Source organism: Aspergillus chevalieri, chromosome 2, assembly GCF_016861735.1.
Source record: "Aspergillus chevalieri M1 DNA, chromosome 2, nearly complete sequence".
Classification (NCBI taxonomy): domain Eukaryota; kingdom Fungi; phylum Ascomycota; class Eurotiomycetes; order Eurotiales; family Aspergillaceae; genus Aspergillus; species Aspergillus chevalieri.
This window is the reverse complement of record NC_057363.1, coordinates 1,055,233-1,077,563: the sequence shown is the minus strand read 5'-3', so window position 1 is coordinate 1,077,563 and position 22,331 is coordinate 1,055,233. Positions and strand designations below refer to the sequence as shown.

The 22,331-nt window shown below is 49.3% G+C and overlaps 6 protein-coding genes across 6 annotated transcripts; 5 read left to right on the top strand and 1 right to left on the bottom strand.

Annotated features, from left to right (window-relative positions):
- Positions 1-581: 581 nt before the first annotated feature.
- Positions 582-2,510, top strand: ACHE_20364A (SAP domain protein; the record flags this gene model as incomplete). Its single annotated transcript, XM_043284659.1, has 1 exon — positions 582-2,510. The coding sequence occupies one exon, from the start codon at positions 582-584 to the stop codon at positions 2,508-2,510; it is 1,929 nt and encodes a 642-aa protein (XP_043133428.1).
- Positions 2,511-3,205: 695 nt separating this feature from the next.
- On the top strand, positions 3,206-5,154 carry ACHE_20363A (OSTA/TMEM184 family protein; the record flags this gene model as incomplete). The annotated part of the gene is made up of 6 exons (XM_043284658.1): positions 3,206-3,248; positions 3,315-3,465; positions 3,536-3,833; positions 3,886-4,011; positions 4,060-4,209; positions 4,261-5,154. The coding sequence occupies 6 exons, from the start codon at positions 3,206-3,208 to the stop codon at positions 5,152-5,154; spliced, it is 1,662 nt and encodes a 553-aa protein (XP_043133427.1).
- Positions 5,155-5,629: 475 nt separating this feature from the next.
- On the bottom strand, positions 5,630-6,942 carry ACHE_20362S (COP9 signalosome complex subunit 6; the record flags this gene model as incomplete). The annotated part of the gene is made up of 3 exons (XM_043284657.1): positions 5,630-6,078; positions 6,146-6,610; positions 6,672-6,942. The coding sequence occupies 3 exons, from the start codon at positions 6,940-6,942 to the stop codon at positions 5,630-5,632; spliced, it is 1,185 nt and encodes a 394-aa protein (XP_043133426.1).
- Positions 6,943-7,175: 233 nt separating this feature from the next.
- On the top strand, positions 7,176-9,119 carry ACHE_20361A (uncharacterized protein; the record flags this gene model as incomplete). Its single annotated transcript, XM_043284656.1, has 1 exon — positions 7,176-9,119. The coding sequence occupies one exon, from the start codon at positions 7,176-7,178 to the stop codon at positions 9,117-9,119; it is 1,944 nt and encodes a 647-aa protein (XP_043133425.1).
- Positions 9,120-9,559: 440 nt separating this feature from the next.
- ACHE_20360A (DNA-directed RNA polymerase III subunit C31) lies at positions 9,560-10,428 on the top strand (the record flags this gene model as incomplete). The annotated part of the gene is made up of 3 exons (XM_043284655.1): positions 9,560-9,667; positions 9,723-9,969; positions 10,049-10,428. 3 exons carry the CDS (start codon positions 9,560-9,562, stop codon positions 10,426-10,428), a joined length of 735 nt encoding a protein of 244 aa, XP_043133424.1.
- Positions 10,429-13,199: 2,771 nt separating this feature from the next.
- ACHE_20359A (electron transfer flavoprotein subunit beta/FixA family protein) lies at positions 13,200-14,004 on the top strand (the record flags this gene model as incomplete). Its single annotated transcript, XM_043284654.1, has 2 exons — positions 13,200-13,869; positions 13,922-14,004. 2 exons carry the CDS (start codon positions 13,200-13,202, stop codon positions 14,002-14,004), a joined length of 753 nt encoding a protein of 250 aa, XP_043133423.1.
- Positions 14,005-22,331: the final 8,327 nt, after the last annotated feature.

The window sequence follows — 22,331 nt, the reverse complement described above, 5'->3', positions numbered from 1 at the left end:
ATACATATAGAACCCCACTTTTGTCACCTTGTTGTCTTGATGCGCCATACTGCTATCATCTTGCTCATATGACTTGATATATTCGTACAGCTTGCTCAACAATGAACAGGGTAATCCCAACCTTCTCGACGACTATTGGGGTTTAATATTGTGGTGCTGATGGTAGGTGAATACTTGTAGTCCTCTCTTCGGAACAGGCTGAGGAAGCCGTAAAGAATGTCATCACATTCAGCGATAAATGGACTGTCTAACTCTATCATCTCTTTCTCGACTATCCTCTTCGTCTTGGACAGGGTTGAACTAGAGATATCTCAAGCCCGGACTACGCCTTCGTATTTGGCATTGCATACGCGCTTATTCAGCATATACAGACAAACCACGCTATACCTAATATAGAATACATCAATAACCCACTAGACCATATACGGTCTAGCGCGACGACATCACTCTTAAAGCGCATCATTGAGCTCCTTCACCAAGCCGATATCACTGACTTGACCACGCCGACACTCCACGCATGTGAATTGGATTCGGCTCGAATTCCCCATGATTACTTGAATTCGCGATCCCTATCCGTTAATATGACCGACTATTCCAAATGGAAAGTGACCGACCTGAAGGCTGAGCTGAAACGGCGCGGTATTGCGCAGACCGGCCTGCGAGTTAAACAACAGTTTATCGATAAACTTCTCGAGGCTGAAGCTGGCGACCAAGCTGGAGAATCGACAGAGGGAGCTTCCGCTGGACCGGAAACCACCAATGCGCAGGGTACAGCTGAGCAGCAACCCGCTGAAGCTGAACAACCCGCGGAACAGCCGACCCCCGACGTGCCGCAAGACGTGAAGCCCGAAGAACAGAAGACGGAAGAACCGAAGCTGGAACAAGCACAGGAACCATTGGCTCAAAATGGCGATGTCGAAAAGCGCGATGAACCTAAACCTGCGGAGCCGACGGCGGAGAAAACACCAAGGGATGAGGCCGAGGTAGACCAGCCAATGACCGACACGGTTGAACAAGAGCAACAAGAGGAGAAACCACAAGAAGAGGAACAGACGGATGCAGGAAAGGAAACCGAGAAACCTCCAGAAGATGCGCCGACCCTTCAGGCCCAGCCCGATGAGGCTCCCGCTCAACCGGTTGAGCAGGCTCCCGGTGACGCAGTGGCCCAGGAAGCTCCATCTGAACAGCGCGAACCCACAGGAACGGAACCTGCAGCTCCTACCGATAAGGATGCACCATCAGCCAAAGCCCCGGAAGCGGACAACGAATTGCCCCCTGCCCTCCCTACCGAAGAAGTGGCCGAGGACAGGCTTAAACGGAAGCGACGCAGCCAAAGCCCGATTGCAACGCCCGAAGCGCTTGCCAGTAAGAAGGCTAAAGCGCAGGATGAGACACCGCGTGTGGTGTTGCCAGAGGACCGGGAAGGTCTCGCTACAGAACAACAATTAGGCAAAGAGCAGGTGCAGCAAGAGGAAGCCAGAGAGGAGCATGGCGCACCTGCACCTACTCCCGAGGAGCCGCGTCCTAGGAAGGAAGCACCACCTAAGCAAGATGCCCGGTTTAAGGGTCTCTTTGCTGGCGCAGAGCGGGAACAGGTCCGCCCTGCTTCGCCTCCGGCGGACACGGAAATGAGAGACGCAGAGGTTGAGCCTGCTCTTCATGTTGCTACCGCAGCTCTCTATATTGGCGGACTGATGCGTCCGCTCCAGCCAGGAATGCTGCGAAATCATCTAGTCAATTTGGCGTCTGCTCCAGGATCTTCGCCTAGTGAAGACGTAATTGTCGACTTCCATCTGGATCATATCAAGACACATTGCTTCGTCAGCTTTGCAAACGTCTCAGCAGCATCACGAGTTCGCTCTGCACTACATGGTAATATCTGGCCAAACGAACGGAACCGCAAGAATCTCTTTGTTGATTTCATTCCGGAGCAAAAGCTTCAACAATGGATTGACATGGAGGAAGAATCACGAGGACGTGGTGGTCCTCAGCCCCGTTGGGAGGTTAGGTACGATCGCACTGAAGATGGCGTCGAAGCCGTCCTGGAAGAAATCGATCCCAAGAGCGCTGCCGGAAACCCACCTCCACGAAGCCGCCAGGAATCCATGACTGACGGCCTCCGCGTGCCTCCATCGGGTCCGCGTGCTGAAAGAGAGCGATTCCCATCGGGTCCTTCACGAGCACCGCCACCGGCAGAACCTCGGCCATCACGACCTGGGCAGGGCTTCAAACCACTCGACGAATTGTTTAAGTCCACAACTGTCAAACCCAAACTCTACTACCTCCCGGTATCACGAGAAACGGCAGATCGACGACTGGACCGGTTCGATGATCTATTGCGAAAGGGAGACTATCCCCGTCGTGGAGGTGATGAGACCAGACGCATCTCATTCGAGGATGGAGATCTGTTCGTGGACAATGGGCCGGAATTCGCAGGAGGAGGTCGGAACAACCGACGTCGACGGGGCCGCGGGCACGGTGGTGGCTTTAGGGATTCGTGGAGAGGATAAGACATTGCGTAATATTTTAGTTGCATTTTGGAGTACATGGTTGGATTGAACGTGGCTTTGGCATGTACTATATTTCATTATTATCTTCTATGACTGTACAGTAAGAGGCTCGTATAAAATATCCGAAGATTACCCAAACAGGATAAAGTGAGGCCATCAAAGCTTGACCAAATCTTGGCCCTTTTTTATTTTTCTTCCGGAGGCGCAGCAAAGAACCACGGAACAACGCCTCGCAGGGCTATTTCTTATTTATAGATTCTTCATTCTGTTTCTTCATTCATTCAATCGCTCTTTTTTCCTTCCTTGTAGATCTTATTCTTTTATTCTTTTTATACTCTGTGGAGCGGCTATTTTCTGCTGCCTGTTAGACACGGCGCTTGCGGCTCTTGAACAGCGCGCTTCTCCAACCCAACTTCGGGCTTCATATCTTTAATTCTTCATCTGCATACTATTCATAGCTTTAAATACACCGGAGTGCGCCCAGGAACTTTCCTTATACTGCGCAGAGTACAGAGTGTCGCATACAGAGTGTCGCAGCCTGAGTCTCCAACAATCCACCGCTGATCACCAGCGATCATCCGCCCTCATTCCTTTATTCGTCTTCAAATCTTGTTCTCTCGATCTGACATACTCGACTGACGGCTTTCCTCGAATCGTTTCTTGCTTCATATTATCATAGACGTTCTCAAGGCGCCATGGGTTGGCCGGTGTGCAATTCGACGACGGAGGAACAATCCAGTGCGTTTCCATCGACCCCCCCTGATTTATCTCCGAATGCGCAACTGACTGGAATCATAATTATAGTCAACGAGGTTCCATTATGGGATGGCGGAATTACTTTTCATCAGATGGCTCTGATAGTCGGGGGTGCTTTTGCCATTGTTGCTGGTATTGTGTCGTTTTACATTATCATGGGTCATGCGACACATTACAGCAAGCCGTTGGAACAGCGACAGTAAGCCTTTCTCTGCTTTGGTTTCGCTTTTCCAAAACCTGGGACTGACCATTTTATTCGTCTTATGCAGCATAATTCGAATCCTGTTGATGGTCCCAATCTACTCCCTCGTCGCGTGGCTCAGTATCTACTTCCATAAACAGGCAGTCTATTACAGTGTCATCGGCGATTGCTACGAAGCGTTTACGATCTCCGCATTCTTCGCCCTTATGTGTCATTACCTCGCGCCAGATCTGCATAGCCAAAAGAATTACTTCCGTGGAATCAAACCGAAACAATGGGTCTGGCCGTTGAACTGGATGCAAAAGTGCTGCGGAGGGGAACATGGGATCTGGAGAGTTCCACGGAGTGGGTTGACCTGGTTTAATGTAGGTCTACAACTGAGCAAATGTATGGGATAGACAAGGCTGACTTTGATAGGTCATCTGGGTTGGCATCTTCCAATATTGTGTTCTCCGGGTGCTTATGACTATCGTCGCGGTTGTGACGCAGCACTTTAACTTGTACTGCGAATCCTCCTTGAGTCCGGCATTCTCACATATTTGGGTATGTATTGCTGCTACTGGGTAAATTAATCATAGCTAACTAGTCCAGGTTCTCGTCATTGAATCCGCTGCGGTCACCATCGCCATGTACTGCCTGATTCAATTCTATGTCCAGATCAAGGATGACATCAAGCAACATCGGCCATTTCTCAAGATTCTCTCCATCAAGCTGGTTATCTTCCTTTGCTTCTGGCAATCGGTGAGTGCTATTACATTCAAACCAGTCTGAAACAGAGCGCTAACTTTGCAGACTCTGATCTCTTTCCTCTACTCTGCTGGGGTCATCAAGGATTCCGAGAAAATTGAAGCGACCGACTGGAAGGTCGGCCTTCCCAATCTACTCATCACCATTGAAATGGCTATATTCTCCGTCTTGCACCTGTGGGCCTTCGCATGGAAGGAGTATTCTCTTGACCACGCTCAAGTTCATGATGATGAAGTGACCGACTTCTACGGAAATGGAAAGGTCAGCTACCAAGGCGGACCCTGGGGCATGAAGGCGCTGCTCGATGCTCTGAACCCGCTTGACCTGCTCAAGGCCATTGGCCGCAGCTTCCGCTGGCTATTCGTGGGCCGCAAGAAGCGAACTCTCGACCCCAGCTACCAAGTTCCATCTGAGCAGATCGGTCTCGACCAAGCAGACAATGTCCCTACCACCATCGTAACCGCCTACGAAGGCGCCGGTCCCTTCATGGCCGGTGGAAGAGGAAACTCTCCCCCAGGGGAAGAAGGAGAAGACCTGCTATCTCACGCACAACCCAACCCGACTCTCAACCGACTTTCGTCCGGACTATCACCCTCTCCCTACGAAGACCCACACAGCAGTCGATTCTACTCTACCAGCCAAGACAGACTTAGCGATTCTTCCATGCTGGATCCCATGGCACCCGCACACCAACCCTACTCACCCTACGAGCACGATTCCTTCAACAACCCCTACATGGTGCCCTCTGACAGCGAACTCGACGCACACCGTCACTACCGTCATCCTTCCTCGAACAGCAGTGGACAAGAGTCAGGTGTCACGACCCGTCTCTACCATCCAAATGACAACCTGCACCAGCATGACCCCATTCCCATGCCTGATGCTTACCAACCGCCGCCGCTCCATGACGACTACGAACGCGGGCGTAGCAGGTATTAAACTGTGCTGTTCTATCGTCAAATGGCATGAATTTATCTACGGCGTCAATGACTTTTGTTTGCATTCGTTTCTGAGAATACCCGCCACTATGGCACTCTTCTTTCTTTGTTGTTTTGTCATTTCATATAGACTATTTCTTTTTTACGTATATGCTTGTCTTGTTGGATATACCAATTGTTAGTTCTGTGTATAGATGTTGATCTTTTGTCTCTTTGCATACCTACCCACCACCTTTTTTTTTTTTTTTTTTGTCGATAATTGGCTTGGGCCTTCTATTAATGCAGATATCCCTGAACAGGTAGAAGTCTGATGCAATGGGAGTATATACCATACAATATTGATCGAGTGAAAAATTTGTATGTTTATTTCTTCGTAACATCTTCATTCATCATGAGATCATTTTGCTACTAACGCCCAGCGCCCAGCAAACCGAAAAGAGCGATAAAGCAAACCCCAAGACACACAAAACATGTGCCTACGCGAACATCCCAGCCGGCCCCTCCCTACCACTAAGAAACTCACTCTCCAACCGAGCCGCTTTCCCGCCCTTGCGCGACGCCATGCCCATGCTCTGTCTCACGTTGTTCACGATAGCCGCCTTCCGGCCCAGTTCGCGCATATCCTTGACGCTTTGACCCAGCTGTCCGAGCAGGGAGACCAGGAGGACATCGTTGGTCTGCGCGAGGGACTCGGCGGAGAAGGCGCTTTGTTCAGGGGGTGTGAGGAGGGAGAGGTTTGAGAGGAGGGAGTTGATATTGCGGAGGTGAGGGTGGGAGAGGAGTTCGGAGGAGGGTTTGGATGCTTTTTGGTTTTGGTCGGGGGTTTCTTCGGTGGTAGATAGAGCGGAGATGTAGGATTTGATTAGAGAGACTCGAGATTCAAGGGTTCGAACGGCGTTGAGGCGGGTGTTGAGGCTGGCGACCACTATATTGTTCAGGGTTAGCAGACTGAAATGAAAGTATATAGTAAAATGATGAAGACATAGCCGTACGTTCTTCCTCTTCCGGCGAAAGCATCGCATCTTTCTGTTCTTTCTTTCCCTTGGTTTGCATCTCTTGCTGCGGCGCCGCACTGGTGTCTGATGCCGCATTTCTCGCGCTCCTGGCAACAGTATCAACGCCAATCATCTCCGCCTCGCCAGTTTCAATAGAATACGGCAGCTCCCGGAATCGGATGTTCAGTGACTGCTCCTCATTATCCACCTGCATGGCCTTATCGCCCTCTGCAGCATTGTCTCCCTCATAGACACTTTCGTAGACTGTCAACGGAAGCTTGGATCCATTCGAAGCTCCTATTTGGATTTGGGAAGGATGGAATGTAAGGAATACGGCGGATTCATTGTAGTTTTGGAGGATCTGGCGATGAATGGGGAGGTGGGAGGTGTTGGGGCCTGAAGGTGGTGCGGTTGACCACCATCCAACAAGGTCGAGAGCTGGGACTTTGTGGACGTCCTTGACTGTTTATTTCATGTTAGAGTCAGGAGTCTGACTATCTCCATGATGTGGTAGTTCACTTACACTGCTTCACCCGCTCAACGAACCAGTCATGCGGCAACTGAACTTCTCCATTTTCACCAGGAGCAACTAAGCACTCGAACGTATGCTCCAATGTAATCTCGCGGCCATCCTGCTGGCCCAATAGCGCTCCGATGATAGGTCCCCGCTGTTGTCGTGCGGCATGGCGAGTGATGTGGTCGGAGATCGAGAGGAGGATGAGAGGATGGAGTTGGATATGAAGGCCCGAATCCGAAGATTTCTGGGAAACTAACGACTTCGCTTGGTCTGCCATTGCCGCTGTTAGGAAGTCGATAACTGGTTTATCAAAGAGTCAAAGAGTAAGTTTGTTGCATGGATCATAGTACTATGAGACCAAAGGCGGAGCTGCGGTGTTTGTTATGTTTGCACATAGCTGCTCTTCCCCGCTGCTCCTCCGGACTCTCTCTTCAACCACTTCGACCTACAGAAGCTTTCCTTCATAATCTTGACACATTAAAGAGTGAAGCTGCACAGAATACAGCCAATATGGTGGTGCCATCATCATTTCCCGCGGTGAAAGCCCACCTGGACCAGGTCCTAAGCGACCCCTCCATCGGCTTAGACACCACGCTTCTTGACAAGTTGAAAATAGAATTCACGGAGAACGTCGATCCTACAGTTCCTGCAACGCTTCTGACGCAGATTCCGCAGCTTCTACCAGTCCTCCAGGAAGACCCAACTCCCCTCACCGTGCTGGGTACCCGAGCTACCGCATATTTCTCCTTCGCTGATCTCCGATCCGTCGAACCGCCGGTCAACTTCGTCGCAGGCTTCAAGGCACCGTCGCCACCGATCAATCTGTTGGCTCTTTCATTATTAGAGAAGGCAGGGCAAGTGCCCAGTGATGCTGCGATGGTGGCTGGCGATTCGGAGCTGGTTGCTTCCCTTGTGGAACTCTGGCTTTCGACGTCTTCGACCGAGGTGGCTCAGGCTGCATTGGATACGATTTGGGCGCTTTTGGAAATTGATAATGAGAATTCTCGGGAGAATGGTGCGGATGTGAAGGTCGGAGGACAGGGCCTCGTGTGGAGGAGGATGTTTACCGACAAGGATGTCTATGGAACCCTCTTCTCCATATGCAGTCTCAACGACGACAGACCGGGGAGCCTTCCAAAGCGCGATAAAACAGTGGCTCAAGGCAGGCTGATGGGACTTCTTGTGAGAGCGGGTAGACTACGCTGGGACATCATCTCGACTTCGCAAGTTCCCGAAGTTGAATCCAAATACCAGAGTAACAGCTTACTGCATTTCGCGGCTTGCCAGATGGTCGACAAGAGTGATGTACTGATGCATATGACACTATTGAACTTCTTCCGTGACCTTCTAGAAATCGATGCTCCGGGTCTTGTGGCGAGGAGCTACGTGCAGTCCGCATCTACGTTTTCTTCTCCTGCTCTGGACTTTCTTATTACCCACAATGTGCACCCGACAGTGCTTGAATGCTATTTGGATGAATCCAAGCTCGACCCCGTGGATTTCAGCTTTCTTCATGGTCCGATTATGACTTACGTCGCGCAATATACAGAACTCTATCCCAACCACTTTCTTCAAAACCAGCAGAGTTTGTTGGATCGCGTCTTGGAACGAGTTACCGAGTCTCTTAGGATATCGTCTACACAATGGGCACATGGTCGGATCCCAAGCGGCCAACTCAATGTTCTCTCTTCCCTTCCCCGCGTGCTGTTAGTGGAGGCCAGTAAGCAAGGTCTAAATCCTGTGCTTGCGCTTCCTACCAACCCACCCAGCAAGGAAGCATTGAATGCCCTTGCTAGAATACTCCACGGCCCACAGAGGTCGAGCACTCCCAATTCAACGGAGCTCAATTCTTCTGGCCAGACCCCAACAGACTGGCAAAAAGAGGCAGCGGCAGCTCGTTACTTGTATTTTGTTTATCTGAACGACCACCCCAATCTCTGGAAGGATATTGTCGCGTCAGCTGACATTCTGGCTATGAAAGACGTCTGCTTGGCATCGATGTCATTTATGCAAGCCATTGTAACTGCGAATTGGCAGACTTTGACCGATCAGGTCATCGCGCCAGTCCCTGGTATGGGCTCCCGATTCCAGCTTCCATCCGAGCAAAGCCTGGGTAGTGTGTCTCCATCTAAGCAGGGATCACTGCCAACTTCGGGCTCTTGGGCAGTCCTTACACCACCAGCTTTGTTGACGCTACTGCCCTATTTGTTCAAGCCGCCACGGTCCTACGCGGAATTCGTTGGAGGCGGAGCTGGTGATGCGGAGAATGCGGTTTGGAAGATTGCTACTGCGAAGTATGATGTGCTCGTAACCTTGCATGATCGGATGAAGGAGTTGGACAACAAGACACCGGAGTTTGAAGACATCATGCGGACTCTGCAGCAACGAGTTAGAGATGGACCATTGGGGCCTATCACGCGGACTGTGCAAAATGTTGGAACTATAGGGCTGTGAGGTATTTACTCTTATGAGAATATCTGTAAAATGCCATAATGATAATGAGATTTGCATGTACCATTCTCCTAAAAAATATGTTCGGAATATATAAATATCCAACTCCAAAAGCTCCAACAAGGCCGGCTGGCCCAATGGTAAGGCGCTTGACTACGAATCAAGAGATTGCAGGTTCGACCCCTGCGTCGGTCATTTTTTGTTTTTGCTGCTCCACTCAAAGTACAAATAGAGTAGCAGTAGCAGTTTGTGGGTGCCGTAGGCCCGTAGGGCTAAAGACGCCAAGCCATTTCATAGACGGAAAGCGGTGAGTCATGCTCCGCCGGAGCTTTTTTTTCTGCGGTCATCGTGATCTCCGTTTTCCTCTGGTGGTTCGATCTGCATTTGGGAGGGAATATTTGCATTGATTTTCAGCGGATTCGGATCTGATTCCTTTGCCTACAATGTCGCGATTTGGAGCAAAGAAGGGCAGAAAACTGCCCGGAGCCGAGTTCTCCTGGGAGACCGACGCCGGCGGGGAGCCAGACACAGCACCTACGCCTCTTTATCCTGTACGTTGCGGTCATCTCGTCCATATGGATTTGATTGGAAGATAACGCTTTCTAGAAATACAATGTCACTCGCGCGATGCTCCTCAGCCCACGCGAGCAGCTCCAAGTCGACTACTACCGCGACCTGCGCGAACGCTTCCACGAAGGCCCGTATTACTCCGTTCTCGATGCCGCGTCATCCTCTGCGAAGAGAGGAAGTGCTGCGCGTGCCAACTTTGATCCGTTTCACGGCATGCCGTCGTATTCGGGGAAGTATCAAAAGAAGAAGAGGACGTTGCCGAAGTTGCAGGGGAGGCCGTATAGTGAGTAATTTCTTTTTTCTTGACAAGGATACATGGTGGTGATATTAGAGGATGATGGCTAATTGTTTGTGTTTGCTAGTTATGAAATTCTTCCCCCGAGAACTGTGGCAGACAATCCAGCCTAGTTTCAAGCCGGAAACCTCGATGGATGGCTACGTTCCACAAGTTGCACGTACAGGCGCCAAGCGTGGCTTCGAGGACGACGAGGAAGAGGAGGAAGATATGAAGCGACGGAAAGCTGGTGAAGATGATGAAGAAGGTGGTGAGGGCGAAGGGGACATTCTGGACCCCGATGAAGAGCAGGAAGAGGAGATTGTGGATGATGATTTCGAGGACGATGACGATGATATGGGCGGTGATTATAATGCAGAGCAGTATTTTGATGGCGGAGACGATGAATATGGGGATGATGGGTTTGGGGATGGGGGAGGAGGAGGTGGTGAGGAGGATACTTTTTAGCGAGATACCCTTTGCATACTTTTTTTATTCTACAGCGTGTCAGATGGGCAATTTTCTTCAGGATGTTTTGGTATATATAGGGCTTGTCAATTGCAATTGAATCATCTCCATCACTCTAAATCTACCACGTTCCTGAGTATCCAGTAGTATCTGATCTGATAAGAGCGATCTCGGAGATGACATCATCCCGCTCCGCTGCGAAACCGCGGGGCAGTCAAATCTTTATCGCTGAGAAGCCGACAGCAACAATTTCAATTCAAAAGGCAGAATGAGCGCAGACCCGGCACCCGGATCGCAGAAACGGTCCGTTCTCGTGCTCTATGCCTCGGAAACAGGCAATGCGCAGGACGTGGCCGAGGAGCTGGGCGATCTCGCCGAACGGCTGCATTTCGTGACCCAGGTATCTGAGATGAACAATTTTAAGCCGGTAGCCCTCCCCCCTCCCCTTCTCAAGCAAATATAGACTGATGGAAGAGATTATAGGAAATACTCGCATCGCATACGTTTACGATCTTCGTCGCATCGACTACAGGGCAAGGTGACATTCCGGGGAATGGAGGGTTGTTTTGGAAGTCGTTGCTGTTGAAGCGGCTCACGTCGACGTTTCTTGAAGGGGTGAACTTCGCGTCGTTTGGACTGGGGGATAGTTCATATCCGAAGTGAGTCGCCTCCATAGGCTCATTGAATAATGGTCTGACGGGATAGGTTCAATTGGGCTTCGCGCAAGTTGCATAAGCGGTTGATTCAACTCGGGGCAAACGAGATCTACCCCTGCGGAGAGGCTGATCAGCGACATCCTGAAGGGTTTGTCTTTCTACTGTATCTCATGGTCTAGGTACTAACTTGAGCAGACTCGAAGGCACATTTATCCCATGGGTATTGAGTTTCCGCAAACACTTGCTAGACAAATACCCCCTCCCAGAAGGCAAGGATCCGATACCGGACGACGTGAAACTACCACCAAAATGGCTCCTGCAATCCGAGGGAGCAGCAGGCATACCAGCGGAACCTAGTATACTAGGAAAGAAAGAGCCCCAGACAGCGCCTAACGAGCAGCCCGGACTACTTCGGTTGGATCACGATGTGCGGCCACTTCCGGATACACTGAAGGCGACGCTCACCAAGAATAAACGGGTTACGCCGCAGAAGCATTGGCAGGATGTACGGCATATCGCGTTGACAGTACCGGAATCGTTGTCGTATAGTCCTGGGGATATGATTTGTGTTACGCCCAAGAACTTTGATAGCGATGTCCAGCACTTGATTGAGATGATGGGCTGGGAGGAGCAGGCGGATAAGCTGGTCACATTGATTCCGGGAGAAAGTCTACAAGCATTAGACATTCTACCGTCACCACCAATTGTCAACATGGAAAACTATCCCCAATTGACCCTGCGTGCACTCGTTACGGACTATCTGGACGTTCGTGCAATCCCGCGCCGGTCATTCTTCTCGGCAATAGCCCACTACACACCGGATGAGACGCATAAGGAACGACTTCTCGAGTTTATCGTCCCAGAATACCTAGATGAATTCTGGGACTACACTTCACGACCAAGACGCAGTATCCTGGAAGTACTGCAGGAGTTCCACTCGGTCAGAGTACCATGGCAGCATGCACTCTCCGTCTTCCCCATATTCCGCGGCCGCCAATTCAGTATCGCCAGCGGCGGGCCATTAAAACGACTTCCTGACGGCAGCACACAATTTGAACTCCTAATCGCCATCGTCAAATATCAAACAGTAATCAAACGGATCCGCGAAGGCGTCTGCACACGCTACCTCTCCGTCCTCCGCCCCGGTAGCACACTCCGCGTCCAACTCCAACGCGGCGGCCTCCACTCATCCATCCCCCAACTCACCGGTCCAACCGTCCTTATCGGCCCCGGAACTGGCATTGCCCCCCTCCGCTCCATGATCTGGGAAAAAGCCGGCCTCGTGCAGGCCTTCCGCCAAAAACACCCAGGCGTTCAACCCCCCATTGGCCCAACAATCCTGCTCTACGGCGGCCGCAACCGCACAGCAGATTACTTCTTCGAAGAGGACTGGGAGGAACTAAAAGACGAGATCGACCTAACGGTACTTACCGCGTTCTCCCGAGATCAGCGGCACAAGATCTACGTGCAGGATCTTGTCCGGGAGGACTTTGGACTGTTTTATGATCTATTGCGGAAGCGGAACGGATCTGTGTATATCTGTGGCTCGTCGGGACGCATGCCGCAGGCGATACGAGAGGCATTGATTGAGGCGTTCGAGCATGGGAAAGAAACCCGAGAGTGGAATCGACAGGCGGCAGAGGAGTATTTGTTGGGGATGGAGAGGAGTGGGCGGTATAAGCAGGAGACGTGGTAATTCCGTGTACAAATAACATCAAAATCCCTCTTTAGCATTTGTATACGTCGTACTGTAGTGAGAAAATCATAGGCGTAGTTGTAGTCTACCTCGGCTGGAAGCGGAGGAAAAGCTCGGGCCGGCGTCACGTCGATTTCTCCGCCGAGATCACCTGTCCCGCCTGCGGTCTCTCTTACAAGTACCTCCGCTGTTTGGACACTTCTACTCTGGACAATTAGGGAACACACAAATTGAGACGGTGACCAAATATAGATATTCATCATGAGCGCATTGCGGATTCTCGTGCCCGTCAAGCGGGTGATTGACTACGCGGTAAGTTTTGCTCCGTTGTCGGCGCCGCTCACATAAGTACACACATTGAGGGGATCCTATACTGGAAGATGAATTGAAGCTAGTATGATACTGTATCAGGTACATCAATGCTAATAAAGGAAAATGTACAGATCAAACCCCGCATTAACAAAGCCCAAACCGGCGTTGAAACCGCCGGCGTCAAACATTCCCTCAACCCCTTCGACGAGCTCTCCATCGAAGAAGCCGTCCGCCTGCGCGAACGCAAAGGCCCCCTCTCCGTTGACAACATCCTCGCCCTCTCCGCCGGCGGCCCCAAATGCGCCGACACTCTGCGCACCGCGATGGCCATGGGCGCCGACCGCGCCTTCCACATCGACGTCGCTGAGGGCAACGACGGCCCGGAGCCGCTGACCGTCGCCAAGATGCTCAAGGGTGTTGTCGAGAAGGAGAACATTAACCTGGTGCTGCTGGGGAAGCAGGCGATTGATGGGGACCAGGGACAGACGGGGCAGATGCTTGCGGGGTTGCTGGGGTGGCCACAGGCGACGCAGGCAAGCAAGGTTGATGTGAAGGATGGGGAGGGGACGGTGGAGGTCGTCCATGAGGTTGATGGGGGTACGGAGACGCTGAAGGCGAAGTTGCCGATGGTTATTACTACGGATTTGAGATTGAATGAGCCGCGGTATGCGAGCTTGCCGAATATCATGAAGGCTAAGAAGAAGCCGTTGGAGAAGAAGACGCTGGCCGACTTTGGGGTTGAGGATCAGCGGAGATTGAAGACGCTGAAGGTTACTGGTATGTTTCCCTATACTTCACATTGCATCTACTCAGGTACTGATGACTACAGAACCCCCGCCGCGCCAGGGAGGCGGCAAGGTCGAAGACGTGGGCGGCTTGGTCTCCAAGCTGAAGGAACTCGGCGCTCTGTAAACGATCTAGTGATCTGTGTATGAAATATGATGATGTTCCTTAGAAGCAACTCGTGCTATGATTCCTGCTGAAAAGGATTGAATGGATTGGACTGTCCACCATAATACTAAGTAACAGGCCATTAGCTACCTGCCTAGTCGGTATTTTGTGCTGCCTGGATTCCGAGACCATTTGCAATTCATATAGGATTCATAGCATCAATCGAGATGGGTTCCTCGTCAAGAGCTTATTGCAGCGTTTCTTTCGCTCAATTGACATCGGCTTTAATCTTGTGTCTCAGCTTGATTCGCTTGGCGAGTAAGCTGTCGTCTTCACCGGGTGGTGACTGTCCTTTCTGCTGATGATGTGGAGTACAGTACTCCGTAGTTCAATGAGCAAGTGGTGTGAATGTCAAGATATGTATGAGGTATCTAGCCATTCTGACTTGATCAGATGTTTGATCGAAAAAGCGTGACCCGAAAATGGAGAGAACGGGACTTCAGACTTCGAAACGAACAAGTTCAACCCAGTAAAGTATTTGTATGGGCGAGAAGGAGATCTGGCTTGCCAACCCGTCGTATCGCAGTATTGCTGTCTGGAAAATTTGCCAGAGATTGCGGGCGACGCATGCTTGTCTGGCCGGCAGAAGTGAAGGCTTCTGGAACTTTTGAAGTGGTATGATGGTGAATCGAAAAGCAGCGTTATCACTTGATGAACCTGTTGAGCGGGAAAATGGTTGCCCAGCATGACAAGGGACCGAGTTCTTCAAGGATTCAGATCCAAACCTGGTTCAAGTCAGCTCAGCAACCAAAGTAGACGGCATTCACAGTAGCACTGCACTCAACTTGGCAAAGCTCCCAATGACAATGTGCTGGTGTTGCCAGAGCTGAAGCCAAAGATCTGCGTGAGCCACAGTTTGAAAATTTGTTTTTTTCTTTTTTTTCATTGATTCATTTTGACGGACAAGGCGCTTTTCGTCCGATAATGCCATCTTTCGCAGAACCAGGTCTCCATTCGCGTCGATTTTCCTGATAGCTCCAAGCCGAAGGAAATGAGCGCGCTGTAAACGATCTACCGGTTACTAGTGTGATATATCAATGCCAGATGATCACGGTTCATAGTTAATTAAGATCTTCGGGCCGGCGCAAATGACAGGTCGTAGTGCAACTCGTGGTTCAGCTGCAGACGGATTCTCGTGGACGAGAGGGCGCTGCTGATTCGAAAAGCAAATCGAGCAAACGAACAGTTGATAGATCAGATGCGTGTGTATGGAGTATGGAGTATGTGATATATCGACCGGATGGCATACATGATAGACGATATGCAGGTTAGTGGAGATGGTGCAGAAGAAGCAAATTGTAATATGAGAACTCCAGATGACATGGCGACAGGGGTGGTGCTTGATCTAAACTAAATCCTTCTGGTGGTTCAACAACATCCAGCTCTGGCCCACGTATCCAGACTGTATGAGAACTCTGGGAGAGGGACTATGTGGGTTAGCGATGCAATCAACTTTCTAGCGAATTCCTGATGGTCACCGCTAATTGGAGGCAAATGTTCACGAAAACCAGCAGTACTCTGAGTCTGGGTTTCAAACCGGGTTGAAGGGATACAATCAACATAGCAAACGTTCACTTCCAAAGGAACCACCATCTCGAGTGGCTACTTTTTACTGGAAAGTTGAACCCAAACTCTCGAAGCAACAGGATCCAGCTATGACATGAGCGGCAAGCAAGCTGGGAAATGGCTCGTAAGTCTTTCAATGACTGTGGCCGTCGAATCTTTCCCTTGTTGTTGATAATTGCCACCGTCTCAATCTTAGAGGTAACTGAAGAATTCTTTGCGGGTTTGAGGTCCGTGTGCAATCTTGAGTAAAACCGCTTGTTGTTCTTTTTACACCGTCCACAACGTGCTTCAATGACGTTTTCAAGCCCATTCTACAGCAATGTCAAACAGGTGATGGACATGCATCGCTATTCAATCGGCAGTATCGCTAAATTCCTGGAAGCGACATTTATCTTGACTTGAGGGATGCTTTCCCTGTAGCATTTTGAATAGTCCTTCTAGGCGTTTCAAGCTGTTCCCCAAAGACGTTTGCAAGGCCTTCCTATTTCAATTATGTGCTTGAGCTTTGACGTCTTTGAAATAAAGCTAGAAGCACCTTTTAACATTTCAAGACAGAGGTATGGCCCCGGTGTAACGAGTTATATCACGCATATTGAAAGTAACGAACACTGCCGGGGAACACTATCTGATTAAAGGAACAAAGTCATATCCATCTATTTAAATACATACATAACTTACACATTACAATAATACACCACTCCAGTTGAGCCGCACTCATCGCCAATTTCACTCTCCTTATGACCAGAAAACAACGTACGGACTGTCATTTTCGCAAATGAATTGACGAAAACGCTACCAGCCTCGATTTATCGACCAACTTTCTCGGCATCGGAGCCCCAAACTGAAGCGGCGAGTCTTGGCTCCATTTCGACCACGGCTTATCTGTATATTTCACAATAGGTACAATGGGCCTATATAAGGTACAAGAAGTTAACGGGGTTTCCACCGGTTTCATGGAAACATGTAGGTTCTTACCAAACTGTTCCTCGACCACAATCCTTGAATCCTCGGGTGAGGTTTCCATGGTCCGGGGATGCATCAAGTAGCCGCCAGTCTCGACTAAGTGCAAATCGATATCCTCAGCTACTAGTGTCGTTTAATAGGCCTTTGACAGGATCATACTGCATCTTGTTCTGGAGTGGTCCCAGCACGGTGTCTTTATCAAGGGCGCTGCCCACCGTCGTCTTGTCTGTCGTCTCCACTAACGCCTTGAGAAAGGGTTCAAAGATGCTTTCATGAACATAGATCCTTTTTGTGGCAACACAGACTTGTCCAGTGAAGCCGAAACAATCCATGGCTACTTCTGGGGCTACCTTTGCAATATCAACATCCAGGAGAATAATACAAGGGTTATTACTGCCACTGAATAATATAACACTCCCGCACATTATTGTGGAAGCAAAGATTGCATTAGGGAGAATTAGCTTATACTAACAGCTCCAGTGTTACACGTTCGAGATTCCTGCAGACGATACCATGATTTTCTTTCCAGTAGCCATGGAACCCGTGAAGGATATTTTGTGAATTCTGGGATTGTTCACCAACGCCGGGCCGATGGAGTTGTCACCAGCTAAGACCTGAACCACACCCGGTGGGAAGATGTACTGAGCCAGTTCGACAATCTTTAGTGCAGTGTATGGTGTAAATAAGGACGGCTTAACGATAATGCAATACCCAGCCAGGAGAGCGGGCGAAATTTTCCCAATAGACAAGCGATAGGGAAGTTCCATGGACAGATAGCAGCAAGCATACCCACAGGAACATACCGGATAGTGATAACTCTTTCCTCATCTTCTATTCTCTCCTCGGGGAGCTCAAGCTGAAGATGATGATCAAAGATAGCAAGTATTTCCTTCACTTCTCCGGTGGCCAAGGCACGTGGCTTTCTATTATCTTTCATGAGTAGATCGTTGAATGAAAGAGTAAGCGCTTGTGTATTTCTCAATCAGTCCGGCCCGCTGTGCGGTAGGGGTTCACCAGGAGAGGAAGGCATCGATTGCGGCCGTAATAGCATCGTCAATATCTTCCTTGGTAATCACTGGCACATCCCAGAGTCTGGCCTCAGTAGAGGGGTCAATACTGTACACCGTGGTGACAGCTGCGCCGGTCTCCGCTCACCGTGTTGAAAAAGGATTCAAAGTCGATAGTCGGTATTTTGGTCGACATGATAAGATATCACGTATTCAGCGATGAGTCAATAATAGACGACAAGACACTCCGTCCAATATCCATATACAATATTTGCTGCTTGTTCGGATGCATTGTCAACTTTCCCATTGGAGAAAGGATTGGTCGAAAGAGAGCTATGTGGCTTTCCATGTATGTTTTTGGTATCCTTGTGAATTTGTAATTGTTAAAAACTAACTTTCTGTAGCATAGTAGACTGTACAGCTGACAATTAGACATGTCATTACTGGGATGGGTTTGTGGTCAACTTGGGAGGAGAATTTTTAACATAGCATGCTGACAGACATAAAGATGTCGGCATTGACTCCTCCACGGAGTTTCAACCCCCGTTCAGGAACCGGAGATAATATTCCTAGAAGAAGATGATATAGCCAGTCAGAACTCTGCAAGAGCAGTTACTAATCTTCTCCAGACGCTCTTTATCAGGATCGGAATAGCAGCCGCATATTTTTACATCTTTGGACTCAGCTTTACAGAAGGTTCCTTCTCGTGGCGCTTGTCGATCGCAACGCAGATTGTCCCAGCACTAGCTATCAGTGTTATCATGTTGGGTGTCCCCGAAAGCCCTCGATGGCTAGCTCAGAAAGGACGGTATGACCAAGCTACCAGCACTCTATCATATGTTTCAACCTCCCAGTGGATCCGCTATATCGCTGGCAAACGCGACGCTATTCTTAATGCCATTTTACTTGAGAATGCATGCAGGCCGTTTCCACTGGGAAGTGCTGTTCATCAAAGATGCTATTAAGACAAAATATCGGGTTCTACTAGAGTTCGTAGTACTTTTCATGAACCAGGTGGGTTGCAGCCGTCCCCAATGCTTGTGAAGTGGCTGACGGCAGTCTGCTAAAGAGTGGATAAGAATTGACGTGGTTGTCTCCTATGCACCGACAGTACTTGAGCAGAATGTTGGCCTGGACAGGACCGTGGCATTGGTCTCAGTGGATACATCCAATTTTGCTTCGTTGTTGGCTCTATTGTCCCTGCATTGGCCTTGACAAATTTGGACGCAAAAAACTTATGATGCTTGGGTTATTTTGAATGGGGATATCCATGATGATGATCGCCATTTTGCTCTCATTTCATGGTACAGAAAAGCAGCTGCAAACATCACAGGCTTCCACTGCATTTCTCATAAATCCCATTAGCTCCATTTTCCTTCCGTCAACTGACCAAGGGGGCAGTTTATACTTTGCTTTAGTGCCAGTCTCAGCCCAATTCCCTGGTGCTACAGTGCTGAAATTCCCCCGTTAAGAGTGCGCGCTCAAGGAACTAGTCTTGCTGTAATGAATAACTGGCTCTGGTTAACGTACTCCACATGCGAATGTAACACACGGGCGAATGTAACACGAAATCGCTCCGCCGCGATGTTAACTCCAACATTTCCACCAATGCACTAAAATTCCATTAATACTATTTAGAATCATCTTCCTCAGACATCTCTACTACTATCTGACAGGAACGCGCATTGTGTCCGGCCTTTCCGCAATTGCCACAGCGCCGCGCGCGTGTCTCAGTCCGCGGTCGCCGACCAGCCCTAATGCGTGTTTCCTCCTTTAGTTGCACCTCAACCTCCATTTGATCCCCTAATTCCTGAGCTTCCAGTATAGAAAGCGACCCTCCTTTCCTTAGACGTGTTTTTTTAGCCCTCCGGCGTTTGCTAAGGGCCTCGTTTGCTGCCCGAAGATCATGAATCTCTGCTTTCATCAAATCCATCTTATGCATTATTCTCGTCGTTCCTTTCGCAAGGATGTCAACAGCATTCAATATTGATGTTGGAGAGCTATCTTGGTGATGAGAGATTCGGCGTTTTATAAGGTTTGTCTGGGATGATGCTTCAATTGGGTTATTTGGCGTTTTAGAGACCCAGCTATGGGAGGTACTCGGTCGTGAATTTGATGGTGTTGGCGTTTTGAATCGGACATCAAGCTTAGATATTACCCTCTCAGGGTCAAAAGGGATAAGTCCAGCCCCTCGAAAACCACCTTCAATATTTTTTCCTGTCATGGTGGCTTGGTACGCGGCGTAAAATGCAGGAAAGAAATCTTCTTTGGTGACATGGGTAATATGCGCCCGCATCAGCCCTTCAATATGCTTACCATAAGCAATCTTCAAAGGGCTAAAGTATCCGACATCAAGAGGTTGAAGGATATGGGACGAATGTGCAGGCATACAGAGTGTAATAATGTTGTTATTCTTGCAATAAAGCTCGAAGTCGGTTGAGTGGTGACTCTCATGGCCATCAAGGATCAGGAGACGATAACGACCGATTGTTCGGGCCTTTGTGTATTTGTCAAAGTGCTTGATCCATTCCAAGCCGAGTTCATTTGTTATCCAACCGCTTTCTGATGTAGCGATAACCCAATCCATTGGTAGTTGATTATTCTGATACCAAGAAAGAAGGTGATATTGACCTTTGACAATGATGTATGGCGGGATCGCCCAGCCACGAGCATTAACTCCCTGGATCACTGTGACCCATTCGCGATTGCCAGGCTGTTTTGCTTTTGCCTTGCCATGTCGTTCAGAGCTTGTGACAACCATTGTAGTCGAGATCACTCCCATCTGAAACCCAGTTTCATCAAAGTTATAGATATCTGCTTCCTGGATGCCATACTTCGCAATTGTGTTTTGAACAAGTGTAAACCAACGACCAATAACTTCTGGGTCTTCGCATAGAGCCCTCTGATAGTCATATTTCCGATTGAAACGAGTTGTGAGCTCTGGGTGCCGTTTGACAAAGGTGCTAGCCCAGTTTACCCCAACGCGTCCCGCGTCGCGCGTTGTGAGTAGTCTGCTGGCCATATCTTCCACACCAGACAACCGAGGAGGAAACCCTTTGGAATCTAGATCAAGTATGTGTTCGACAATTGTTGATTCCTCTAGATCAGTGAGCTTCCGTGAATTGGCTGATATATTGCATCGTGATCGCATGCCACCCCGGCGGCGACTAAGCTTCACATGATCCACGTGATAGATCCTGCCAGCGGCTCGAGCGCTTAGATTTTTATCATTTTGCATAGCTTGAAGGGCCAATATTACTTGGCTTTCATCATGTTTCTGAGGCATCGTTGGGTGTGGTGAAATTTGTAGTAGAAATCGGAAGTCGCGGCGGAGCGATTTCGTGTTACATTCGCCCGTGTGTTACATTCGCATGTGGAGTACGTTAAGTCTTCAAGACTGTCAAATAGTTCTGGAATTATCCTAGCTAACCCGCTTTAGGTATTTGCCATCGTGATGTTGACACCGACCATGATTTAGGGGCTCGCGTAGAAGACACATTTACTTGTCATGTCAATGGTTAGGAGTCCACTTAGCCACCATGAGAGGGATATTTGCTGACGTTTGTAGACTTCTGTTTTTGTGCCGGTGGTTTATTTCCTTTTCCCCGAGAATACTGGGCTTACACTCGAGGACGTTGACTATCTCTTCATCGAGAACAGCCCCAACTATCACTGAGTCCGCCGTTATTCCCGCTGCTGCCGAGAATTTACAGTCAGATGTCGAGAAACCATGACCTGAACTACATAAGTATAGTTATCTTACTGAAGTATGAATGTAATACAAAGAATCCGGTGAACTATGGACGATTGCCAAAGACAAACCCAAGACGGGACTGCAAATTTAGTGATTCTATCTTTTTGACAGGGTTCGGATGGTTCTCCTACGCAGTCTCTGGTTAATGGGCCCCTTGTTAACCCTTGAGGGAAGCTTGCTCTTTACCTAGAGCATATTGAACGCCTCAAGGCATTGCGCGACGTTTACAATGATATTTGGAGTCTCCTGCGCAATCACAAGCGAACCAGGTTGAGATTTCCCTCCTCTTTATTCTTTCAGAAGCCTTAGGAACTTGCGTATGTCAGATATTCAAGAACGATGACCAGAGGCTTCTCTTATAAACAAGATGGCATCCCCCCCTTTCATTATGGGAGAAAACACCGTTTTATCATCTATTAGGCCACGAGCTGTCTTTAATGTGCTGGAAGTTGCTGCGGAACATGCCAGGACTGCAGTTGTGACCATATTGCCAGGCCTTTTTTAACAATGGTGTTGGTTGCGATGCTTGTCACTTTCTCGGACATCAGGGACACAACTTCCGAGACAAACACGCTGGCCAATGCGTCTAGCACTTTCGCTGCTCACTGAGTGAATTCCGCAGTGGCCTGATTGTAGACCGGTACTGTGTGCCCGGGGAGTTTGCATTTAGGCTCGACTTTTGTAGCAGCAGGAACATGCCGCCGCTGCCATAGAAGCGAGTCTCTGGAGGTGGGACCGAAGATCTAGGAGTCCTTGCTGGCAAGGAATGTTTTCAGGATCACCTGTCTGCGGCCCGGTTCGATATGCAATAACGGGCGATTATCCCTATCGCGGGAGTTCTGCCATTTTTGAACTTAATCATCAGTTTTCATATCAGATTCGATCGCGCCAGATTAACATCATGACACTTTTGGTGGATGGGAAAGACGACCATGTTGACAGGTAGGAAGTATTATCCTCGTTGACAGATGAATGCCCGGACATTCGCAGTTACATCG